The sequence below is a fragment of the Coniophora puteana genome (genome assembly GCF_000271625.1).
Source record: "Coniophora puteana RWD-64-598 SS2 unplaced genomic scaffold CONPUscaffold_17, whole genome shotgun sequence".
Lineage (NCBI taxonomy): Eukaryota > Fungi > Basidiomycota > Agaricomycetes > Boletales > Coniophoraceae > Coniophora > Coniophora puteana.
This window is the reverse complement of record NW_006913069.1, coordinates 1,075,746-1,086,926: the sequence shown is the minus strand read 5'-3', so window position 1 is coordinate 1,086,926 and position 11,181 is coordinate 1,075,746. Positions and strand designations below refer to the sequence as shown.

Genomic DNA, 11,181 nt, shown 5'->3' with positions numbered 1-11,181 from the left:
CTTAGGGCGTGAGAAGTTTCAGGTATTTTTACATGAAACACCTATTTATAGGTTATTTTCCCACTGTGGGAGAATTATATCATTTAAGGTAATCCCGATGCGATCGCATCGGCCTCGGCATTCACATCAGTCATCAAGCATGCTAAGTTTAGCTGAAACGCTTACTAACATCTATTCCTATACAATGATGTCATTTGGATGCACCCGTAGAGGCGTCTCCCGCCTCTCTACAGACATCCGATGGTACTCCACCTTGAAACTATTTTGGTCCTGAAGAGTATATATACGAAACAGGTTGGCCTGGGGAGATCCCCCAGCCCTGTTGACCAAGTTTCAACTCCTCTTCTCTTTACGCTTACCCTCCTCGCTTCGCTCGTCGGGCAAGCTACCACCCTAACCCTAAAAAATGGTTCGGCCACGATTCGCACCAGCATACCCTTCAGGCCTCACCCCATCCATCTTCAGTGCGGAGGAGCGTGAGGTCTTGGATCACATCCAAACCTCGGTCTTCGGCAAACCGGGTACAATTCCTGAGGGGTGGTCCGCGACCAGCCCGTTCGTGAGCGCTCCTTTCGATGTCACCCAAGTCCACTCCCCAGTCATCGCTTCCTCCCCTCTTGGCACTCCCTCCCCTCTTCACACCATCGGATCTCCTCACCTTACTGCCTCTCCCCCTCTCGACGCCCCCCTGGAGGACGTGCTTGCTCCTTCCCGTCCCCTTGTGTTGCCCTCTCTCCCCCTGGCTCTATCCCCACCCGACGCCAACGACTACTCTTGGGCCGATCGTAACCCAGGGCAGCCTTCCCGCAAGCAGACGAAGAGGCAGCTGACCCAAGCTGAGAAGGCCTCTCGCGCGGCTGCGGCTGAGGTAGCCCGTAACCACCAGATGGAGGTCGCCGACGCCGTGAAGGCGTTCCATCCCAGGGAAGAAGCCGAGATCAAGGCGGAGGCCGCAAGGCTCAGCCTCAAGACAGACTACTTCCGGAGGCTGGTTCGAGGGAAAATCAATGTCAAGCCGCCTAGGGAACCGAGCCTTCGCGAGGCTCTTACCTCTGCTAAAGCGGCGGATATCAACAAAGGTACGTCTATACTATTGCCCTTCGAGCAACCGGTCATGTTTACTTTTTCTCTAGATCGTGAGGTGAAGTTGCGGCTGCGGAAGATCGTGGACGAGCTCGACAAGGACGACGACATGAGCACCAGTAACCTCACCCAAGAGGAGAAAGACGCGCTCATCGCGCGCTTGAAGGAGAAGAAGGCCACCAAGGGTACTGCGATGCGAGCGTCGAACACGGGCGCAGCCAAGGATCACACTGCAAGCACAAAGCGGATGCGACACGAAGTACGTGGTCCACATTCCGCGCTTCACTGTTACTCATATCATCCAGCTGGACACGGGCGGCCTCCGCAACGGCACCCTCGGTTTTTTCTTCGTCACGCGCGCACACATCAACGACACTCTTGCAACGGACTTCTACGGCAATGCGCACGCCCTCCAAATTTTCAAGGATATTCTCGGGAAGGATCCTGCCGAGGTTGCTCGACTTTTTGACATGTGGTCATGCACCAATAGTAAAAGTGAGTACTCGCAGTGCAACTCGTTCGTGCGCGGCTCATGTAGCCATCAGATATTCAGGAGCGCAACAATTACTCGGTTATCAAGTCTCAGTGCTCGCATTTGGTCACATTTAAGCTCCGTGAGTATCACCCGCACGTTCCGCTTGCTCGATGTTAACCTTCATTGTATATTTGCAGAGCAAGCCACACGCTCCAAACCGAAGATGAACTATGTCAACATTCACAAGTTTGCCGCCACGCACAAGATCAAGATCAAGGGCTGGCCACCGAGTATCGAGATAGGCAATCCATCTGACGTCCTCCACAACATTGACGAGGCTATCCTACTGCGGGATGCTTTGGTATCTGGCGCTTGCCACTGGGCTCAGATGACCGACGCTGAAGTAGCTGCCCATCACGCGGAAATGGCCAGGCTGGAGGCGGAGGGTAAGCCTGTCGGGAAGCGTCGGAAGGCGCGCTCTGACAAGGGGAAGACGCACAAGAAGAGGAAGCAGGATGAGGACGCCAAGGGCTGCGTGTCGCGTCGCCAAAAGAAGGTGAAGAGTGTTGCCATCATCGAGTCTGAGGATGAGGACGATGATGAGGATTATCAATCTGACGAGTAGCCTGTTGTATTAAAAATATGTTTATACTTCTTTCATTTGCTCTAATGTTATACCTCAACTTATAACCACCTATTATGATGCTCACCGACGGCACAATAATTATTCGTAACTTCGGGAGCCGCGCCTATGAGATCCGGACGCGTCTGGTTCAACGCGTGGCTCAACGACCACGTGACATGAAGAGCGCGTTTGCGTTCAACAAAGCGTGGCTAGCTGACGCATCGGCACTTATGATTTATAGCTAGATACGTCATCACTAGCACTGGTCATAGTCGGTGTTCGATGCTGCATACAATGAACATAACCCCTGGATTAGTATGGCAAGTTGTATAGTATAGAACGATCTGATATGTGTTGGTACGATGGGAAGCGTGCCCCTCGGCCGCGAAGGGATATAGGTCAAAGCGCTGGGGACAACGACGGCAAAGGGTGGTGCGGGAGAGGCGGCGGCAGGCAGCGGCTCAATCACGGGCCTTGCCGTAGTTGACAGGCAATTGACAGCTGTCAACGTCACCAGCCAGGAGGGTGTCGCATCTTTATTCAACTTTATTGCAGGGAGCGGGGGGATAGGCTTAAACCTGGGCATCGCCTGTGAGATCCGCATGTAAATACGTAGGCAATATGCTATCTGATGTGGAACCTGCTCGACGGGTAAAGGGGGGTGGAGAAGAGATATAGAGATTATGAACTCACCGTCGATGTTAAACTGCAGGACCAATCCGCCCGGCAACGAGACAAACCGCTGAGCTAGCTCAAGAATACTGACATCCTCTACCCCCCACTGACTCTCGGGATTGCGTCGTCGCTGCCAACCTGCCTGAATCGTACACGTCCGTCATTGGCTACGTTGGATCCACAAAGGCGTCGTAACTGGTTGCTTTGAGGGGTGGGGCTGGGCCCGGTTCATCGCCGTCTTTGCGCCAGTGCTGCAGCTGATCCCACTTGCCGGGACGCAGCAGAATCCTATGGAGTGCACGCTACAAGGTTATGAATAATCACGAAAACTTTTTTTTTTCAAGTATGGCACTATCTTGACAGGTGTGCGCTTGATGACGTGGCTGGCAAGCACCTTCTCGCTATAGAGGAGGCCGGGGCAGTCTTCTGAGGTGCATTCGGGGAATGTGAGTGTTGATAATGTGGAAGGATGATGGACTGCCCAGCGTTCGGGGCAAATGGACAGGTAAACAATGAAGTTCACCGTGGAAAGGCCCAGCCGCTTGAGTACAGTGGGCATAGTGTGCGCGAACTTGTCGAGACCGGGGAGTTCGAGGCCGGGAATGTCACGGCACATCGCCTCGAGGAGGCGACACTGATGAAGGCCTCGATGTACGCGTTGCGAACGTAGGGGCGGTCGTCGAACGCCTCTGGCCGAGGGTCGAGATTCGGAAACTCGATGTCGTCAAGGTTTGAGAAGTCGAAGTCCTCGAGGGCTTCGTGGAGTCGTTCGTAGACCTGCGACTCGTCCTGACCATGGTCCTTCGGTCGCGCTTGATTGTCATCTCCCAGCTGCACTTGATCGTCTAGCGGCTCTTGATCGTCATCGCTGCCGTGGCCTGGCTCCTCCTCAACGTCTACCGGGTGGTTGATGAGTTCTTCGTCGCTAGAATAGCCGTCTTCCTGGTCGAGAACATCTTGAATGCCTACCAGGTTGTCCATCAAATAATCCTCAGGCTTCAAGGCTGTTAGTTGGGTTCATTGGCTCAGTGCATGTATACAACGCACCTCGAAGTCATCCTCGCCGCTGTCCTGCATCCCTCCAACATCTCCGGTAGCCTGGACAGCGGTGTGGTCTTCAAGCGTTGGCATGAGCGTTTGAAGCTCGGATGGCTCGGGGTTGGTTAGCCCCCGAGCATCGTCTTGCGCTGCGTGGGTTGTAGCAACCTGCTGAGACTGCAGGGTATAGCCTCTGGGTCCCTTGTAGCACCCGAAAGAGCGACAAGACCACACCACGAGGTCGTTCCTCTTGCGGTCGGAGGCTGGCATGATGAGCGTGAGCGGGTGAGCACAGCGGGGAGTGATGGGAGGCAAGATCAAGGGCCCGGCGTTCGCTTAGGAGGTTCAGACAGGACGTACGTCAGGGCACATAGGCTATGTACAGTCGCGACATATGTTTGGGCAAACAATTTTATATTAATATTGTAGGTGCTAGTGGAGAACGCACATGGAAGCCTCGAACACGCGACTGACACACGGTTGGATATGCAATTCCCCTATTCATTTCAACTATATTACAACGGTTGAAAATCTACTCGAAAGTCTGGTGAGACATAGCGCTTCAGACTCAAAATCAACGGATGACTACATTTTCACTCTTACTGCTTACGAATGGATGTTCTTTTGCCCTGACCTAGGTCCTATAAATTCACACCTCAATCAGGATGAAGCAGACAAGGTAGGCAACATCTCGACTGAATGAGCTACAGCCGAGGAATGCTCATGCTGGACAGCTAGTCAGAGTGTCTGTGTGTAGGAGACGGATTGCCGGGCACGATGGAAGGTGTCAACGGGATTAGCGGCCAACGACATCAACGGAAAGGAGAACGGGAAGCCGAAAATGACGAAGAACTAGCTGGGGCGTACCAATCCGAAGTAGCAGAAGGCGGTTGCTCAGACAGAGTCGGTGTATATCCCCTTGTATGCGTGTTGAAGCAGTTATTTATCAGGATGCTTGGCGCAAGGTCAAGAAGTGCTAGTGAAGACCTGTCCAGTGCCCGAGTCCGCAGAACGTCCCTGAACTTGAGGCAAGGCTCAAGGATCCGACGCTGCGGGTGGTGAGTTGGGCAGAATGGCAGCGTAAGTCCCGGCTATCTCAATTGTGAAATCAAGCGGTGTGGAGCGCTGACGAGGCTGCTCGCAGCGGATGCTCAGTTCATACCATGCCCCTCCGCTAGCCCCGAACCCAACCTCATTGTCCCCGGTCAAGACGTTGTCCCTGGGCCCACGGACTCTCCAAGACAGCAAGTATTGAGCTGGGAGTCCCGGCGACATAAGTCCCAGTTATCATTTATCGCGAACTCGACATGCAGCGCCAACAAGGTTGTTTGCGGCGAGCCCTGAGCTCGGACCGAGCCCACCCAGTAGCCCGAGCCCTACTCTTCCAACCCTGGCCTGTTTGGTACTCGCTCACCCAGGGCGTCAGTGTCGAGCTTGGACATACGGCAAGGTACCTCTCAACTGTCTCGGTCGCGGCATATACCGCTGACAAAGTTAGTGTTTGCAACGAACCCCGGGATTGAGCCGAACTCATTCAGCGATTGGACAACATGGCAACGTACTACTTGCGAACTATCATGGCATAGAGCACTGACAAAGCTGCTTGCAGCTACCCCCGGGATGGAGCCGAGTCCATCCAGGAGCCCCATGCTCACTGGGGCTACAGAGACTACCCCTGGTAAACCTATTCGCCGTCTACCTTCAGATACAGGACACTAAATGAATCTACAGAGCACGGAGGTACGAGCCAGCATCGGATCCTCCGCAACAAACGTTTGACATGGTTTCGCAGAAGACCTCACGGAGGGAAAGTTCTCCGAGTCCTTTCCGATACTTCACAGTGTTCGAGCGGACACCAGCAATACATAAGTCCTGAGGCCTGAGTAAGCATATGCGTTCTATATCAGTTTGGATTTGGTGGACGAGTCCGTTGTTCAGACGTTCTGCAGAAGCGCCCTTCTACGCCAACACTCAAACATCACACTATCGAGTACCTCAGGACCCGGACACGCCCGATTGATTACACCTTTGACGTCATTCAAACAACCGAGAAACAGGCAAGATATCTCGCGCTCCATTCTTGATCTTTACCATCTTAGCTTGATATTTGCAGGGATTGGATATGATCTGGAGTCTCACGCTTAGGAGGAAACGAGAAACTGGGACACATTTTGGACCAGCCTGAAGTTAGGACAAGAGCCGATGAACGCGCTGCCGGTGAGGCGAGCTAGTTTGGTAGGCTAGGGATACTCCATGCAGAAGCACCTTTCAACCCCTCATCATGAACTCCCCATGATGAAAATCGAGTGTGTGTCGTAATTGACCGATGAACCGCCTCACACATCTAGTAAGATAAATTTTGATCCGTTAGATGCGCAGTGCCATTGACGCAACCACTTGCGTGGCTCTATGTAAGTGTGTACGAAGTCAACGAAAAATGATTACCATTATAAGATTGGAATCAGAACAAGTCCGCCAGGCTTTCATCGTGGGCACCCCAAGCTTTTAGAATATCACATACTTCGCGAGCTGGACGTGCTATGATGGGACGCTCATTGGCGGCGCTCTCTTTGATTTTTTTTTTTTAAATCAAGGGTTTATAAGTCTTGCAGGGCCTCGCCCTATGGTAGACATGTGGAGTACTACTGACTAGGTGTTCGACTAGGGTTCCGGGCCTAGGAGGAGAAACGTGAAAAACAATGGCCCCTTTGAGCATAAGCGGGAGTGTGAAGGTGTAGGAGGAGTGGTTAAAGTATAGTAGGTGGTGATATGTTTTAGGAGTAGGCGTGGAGAATGGATGGGAAGGTGTAGTGTGAGCGGGCGTGGACGAAGAGAGCGTGAAGGAAGGGAGGGAGTTCCAATCCAATCGTTTCAAGTGAACAGCCAAGGTGGGGGGAAGCGGGAGGGTGCTCGCATAAAAAGAGGGAGGGCGGTCGAGTAAAACAATGGCGAGCGGTAACGTGCGAAGGAGAATGTGTTCGTGATGGGAGTGAGGGTGCTACGAAAGAAGGAAAAGTTACCTGACGTGTGGGGCGAGGGCATGGGCTAGCTGGACAGGACGCGGGGGGCAGGTTTCGTGAACCGACCGGTGGCGTTGACGTAGTCGAGGAGGGCGCTGCGGTTGTTGGGGGCGCCTAGGAGTTCGCCTATGGGGGGGATCCGGAGCCAGCGGAAGCGGCGTGCGAGGCGCGCGCGTTGGGAGCGGTAGTGAGGGCAGCGCAGCAGGAAGTGGACGACCGTTTCAGGTTCGCCGCGGTGGGGGCAGTCCTTCTCGACACCGGGGACGATCTTCGCCAAGTGCGAGTTGAGTTCTATGTGCCGGGCGCGTAGTCGGAACAGCGTCACCGCTGGTCGCCGAGGAAGGTCGTTGATGGAGGTCATGAATCGTGAGTATTTGAACGCGGCGTCATATTGGGTGATAAGGGACGCCCTGGGGGAGCGCTCCATGACGGCGACCGCCTTCTTGGCTATGGCAGCGTTGATCGCCTGTTTCACCGCGGAGCGGCTGGCTGGGAGGGTTTTGGCAGAGGCGGGGCGGGTCTTCCACTTCCGCTTGACCAGGAACCGGGGGAGGCGGCTGGGGTGACTCGAGGTTCCCTCGGCGGCGAGCTTCGCAGCTTCGTCCGCCTTCTCGTTTCCGTCGATTCCTACATGACCCGGCGTCCACCGCAGGCAGATATCGCGTCCGTCGTCCACCAGTTCGTCAAAGGCCTGCGATACTGCGTCGGCCAGGTAATGTCCCGGTGTGGAGGTGCGCCCTTTGGTTGCCAGTATGGCTGCCAGACTGTCCGCCCCTATGAATGATGTGCCCCTCTTCCTCGTGAGTTCGGTTTTTAAGAGGTGGGTGGCGAGGAGTAAGCCGACCAGCTCTGCCTCGTAGACGGTGTGGCGAGTGGTCGGCCCGAGGTGGAACTTCAACTGGCGAACCCTCGCGCCTCGGATCATGACCGCAGCGGCTCCCACCCCTCCATCGTGCGCGGACCCATCGGAGTACACCCGTATGGCGGCCTTGTCGTTGGCGTGTTCTTGGGTCGCCGTGTCCTTGTCTTTGGGGATGACGATGGCATGTGCAGGTTCCCATCGTGGGTCGCGTCGGACGGCCGCTATGACCTCGAAGTCCCGGGGGTGGAGCTCGAAGTGGCGGAGCAAGTCGTGGGGTGGAGAGCCGTGGTGTCTGCGTTTTCGGGCTGCTTGTGCGACATGACGGTGGAGCGGATGTGATGGTGGTAGGGTGACGAGGCGTAGAGTCGCCCTGGCGCAGGTTCGTTCAAGAAGGAGAGGGAATGGGAGGAGGTGGGCGTGGTAGTCTAATACGTCGGTGGCGGTAGTGCCCATTCCACCTGTGGTTTGGCGTGAGGCGATCCTCTGTACCCGTGGGAGGGAGGGAGCCACCACCCGCATGCGCTGGGGGCGCAGTGCCTGTGGTCGGTCTTGTGAATCCTGCTGTTCCGCGGCGTCCTGGTCCTTTGCTAGCCCATTGCCCTGCGCTAGGGAAGTGGTAGCCCACACATCAGCGGCGTATAGTAGTTTTGGTATAACAACAGAAATATAGAGTCTTCGAATGAAAGCGGCCCGGATACCCTTACCAGCGTTCGCTAATCTACTGCAGGCGAGGACATATGTCATGCCCTTACCGAGCGCGTGCGCGGCGTGTTCTTTCCAACGTAATTGATCATCAATAATGACGCCCAGGAACTTGTGGGACGAGGTGGGCTTGATCTCGTGGCCGCCGATTGTGATCGATGGGCGTGGGTAAGGGATGCGAGTGTGGGGCGTCGAGGCGTGTGGTAGGGTGCGGCGAGTGAGGCACAATAGTGCGGTCTTGTCTAGCTCGAATTGGGACGTGTGCGTCGTGCCCCACTCGAGTGCGCCGCCTTGCTTCTCCATCAGTCGTCGGAGTTTGTCGTTGGCCTGGTTGATGGTGGTGCCCCGCGCTAAAAAGGCAATGTCTTCAATGAATCCCAACCCCGCCTCGCCATTCTTAGCGTCGGGCAAGGTGAGGAGGGGCGAGTTATATAAAATGTACAGAATGGGAGAGAGCGGGCAGCCCTGGTCGAGGCCGCCTTGTACGGAGAAGTCAGGGGACGTGTAGTCATCAAAGGCCAGGCAGGTAACCCGTCCTGTCAATCGTCGTCGACGTAGCCACCCCACGTACTCAGCCGGAATTCCCTTGTCGGACAGGTCACTGAGGAGCCTGTCGACGTGGACGCTAGGAAAGGCTCCCTTCACGTCCAGGAAGAGGACCGAGACGAAGTGCTCATACTGGTGTGCCCATGCGTCATGTATGAACTTGCTCATGAGGTGGAGTGAATCTGACGTTGTGCGTCCCGGCCGTCCACCAAAGTGGTTGGCTGGGAGGAGGTTGTGAGTCTCAACCAGGTAGACGAGATCCTCCGCCACGCAGGACGAGAGGAGTTTCGCAAGCGTGTCCAACAGCGGGATGGGTCTGTACGCCTTTGCCAGTGAGTAGTCCGGCCGACCCGGCTTTCGCAGCACGATGGTAGTGTGTCTCTTCCACTCGGTGGGATAGACCTCGAGCGAGAAGGTGGCACGAAAGAGGGGGCCCAGGTAAGGCACCAGTTCATCCTCAGTGTGTGTGAATACCGCGTTCGCGACCCCATTCGGACCCGGAGCCTTGTACGGGTGGAGCCTCCGGATCGCCCGTCTTATCTGGGGATCAGTGATCTGGGAGAACTCCAAGGGCGACTCGGGAGGGTTGGGTGCTGGCACCTGGGAGGGCGGAGCTGGCGGCGGCGGTGCCGGGAAGAAAGTGCGATAGAGCAAGTCGCTCTTTGCCTCGTTGTCGTTCACCGGCACTCGCGCACCGTCGTCCGTTGTGTCGACCAGTGTGGGGATTCGCTGGTAGCTCCCGTCTGAGGGGGGTTGGCTGACGTATCGGTGACCCGTCCATATAGAGTCAGCATCGACGCGTTCAAGCCATTCCTCCCAATGCGCCCGCTTTGCAGCGTCGATTGCATCGGAATACGCGGTGTGCGCGTGGGCGCACTCCTCGTGGATCGGGTCATTGCGTCGAGCACGACGGCGGAAGGCCTTGCCCCGCAACCGGCGGTACGCCGTCCGCAGTGCGGTTAGGTCCGCGTTCCACCATCTGCGCGTGAACGGTGAGACTTTCGCGAGGGGGACCGCGGCTGCTACCGCTGCTTGGATCGCCCCCGTGACAAGGTCGAAGTATCTGTAAAAGTGGTCTTCATCAGCGATCGTTTCAGGTGGGGGCGAAAGACGGAGCCGAGCGCGAAGCTCCTTACGGAGCTCGTCCCAGTCCGTCGCCCGGAAGTTGCGACGCGAAATGGGGTGTGCTGCCATGGCCTCGACACGGAGACGACTGATGATAGGTAGATGGTCCGTTTTTATGGGACGCAACTCCGGGTGCACGTTGCACTCGGTGAACAGGTCAATGATCTCTGCATTGCAGAAGACGTTGTCGGGGCGAGTGTAGTTGCTCGTCGACGATGCTTCTAGCGTGGGTATGCCCTGGGGAAGAGCCATCTCCATGTTGTAGTCCGCGAGCGCCGCCACCAGGCGGTCCGCTGCACGGAGGTTCGAAGCTGTGAAGAGATGGTCATTAGCTGCGTCGTCCCACATGGGGTGGTGACGGTTGAAATCTCCCAGCCAGACCATGTGGTCAGGCGCCGGTGCAGATGGTGTGGGGTCTCGTTCTTCCTCTGCCTGGAGGTGAGCCTCGAGAGCGTCTAGCGCCCCGTCATGGGTTCCGTCTACGTATAAATTGTAAAATCGAATAATACCTGAGCCCGTATCCGCATCTATTGCCGTGATATCGGGGTGTGGGACGGGGATTATATTCCAGTGCGTTTTGGACAGGAGGTCGTTGCTGACCAGCGTGATCGACCTGGTGCGGCCGCCACCGCTGGCGTGGTGTGTGGGCGGGTATATCGCAGTCCAGTGTGATCCCGCCGGAGTAAGGTTAGTGAAGGGGTTGAGCCCTGGTTCTTGGATAGCTGCAATGGCGTACTTGCGGGGGTCCAGAGAGTTCAGCCACCTCTTTGATTTTGAGTGCAACGTCCTTGAGAACGCCAAGCTTTTGAAAGTGGTTATTGTCTGCGTTAGGAGCGTAGGAGTGGCCTTCGTCTGGAGATATAACGGCAAGAATGACGTGAGATGAAGAGGAGATTGTGGGTTCCAGAGATGAGGCTGGCCCTGAAAAATGCAGGGTTAGAGAGGTAAGCATAATACAGGGAAGAATGTTCATACGTTACGACAGGGCCGAGGATGTCAGGATGTTGTGCCAAGGCTGGTACTTGATTAT

General features: G+C 55.7%; 3 protein-coding genes across 3 annotated transcripts; 1 reads left to right on the top strand and 2 right to left on the bottom strand.

Moving 5' to 3' along the window:
- Nucleotides 1-575: 575 nt before the first annotated feature.
- CONPUDRAFT_77576 (uncharacterized protein) lies at nt 576-2,183 on the top strand (the record flags this gene model as incomplete). The annotated part of the gene is made up of 6 exons (XM_007776577.1): nt 576-723; nt 795-1,079; nt 1,134-1,342; nt 1,389-1,578; nt 1,629-1,697; nt 1,756-2,183. The coding sequence occupies 6 exons, from the start codon at nt 576-578 to the stop codon at nt 2,181-2,183; spliced, it is 1,329 nt and encodes a 442-aa protein (XP_007774767.1).
- An 842-nt stretch (nt 2,184-3,025) lies between these two features.
- On the bottom strand, nt 3,026-4,166 carry CONPUDRAFT_159506 (uncharacterized protein; the record flags this gene model as incomplete). Its single annotated transcript, XM_007776576.1, has 4 exons — nt 3,026-3,160; nt 3,211-3,284; nt 3,431-3,854; nt 3,906-4,166. The coding sequence occupies 4 exons, from the start codon at nt 4,164-4,166 to the stop codon at nt 3,026-3,028; spliced, it is 894 nt and encodes a 297-aa protein (XP_007774766.1).
- Nucleotides 4,167-9,767: 5,601 nt separating this feature from the next.
- Nucleotides 9,768-10,409, bottom strand: CONPUDRAFT_38117 (uncharacterized protein; the record flags this gene model as incomplete). Its single annotated transcript, XM_007776256.1, has 1 exon — nt 9,768-10,409. A coding segment is annotated over one exon (642 nt), but the record flags the coding sequence as incomplete, so codon positions are not given.
- Nucleotides 10,410-11,181: the final 772 nt, after the last annotated feature.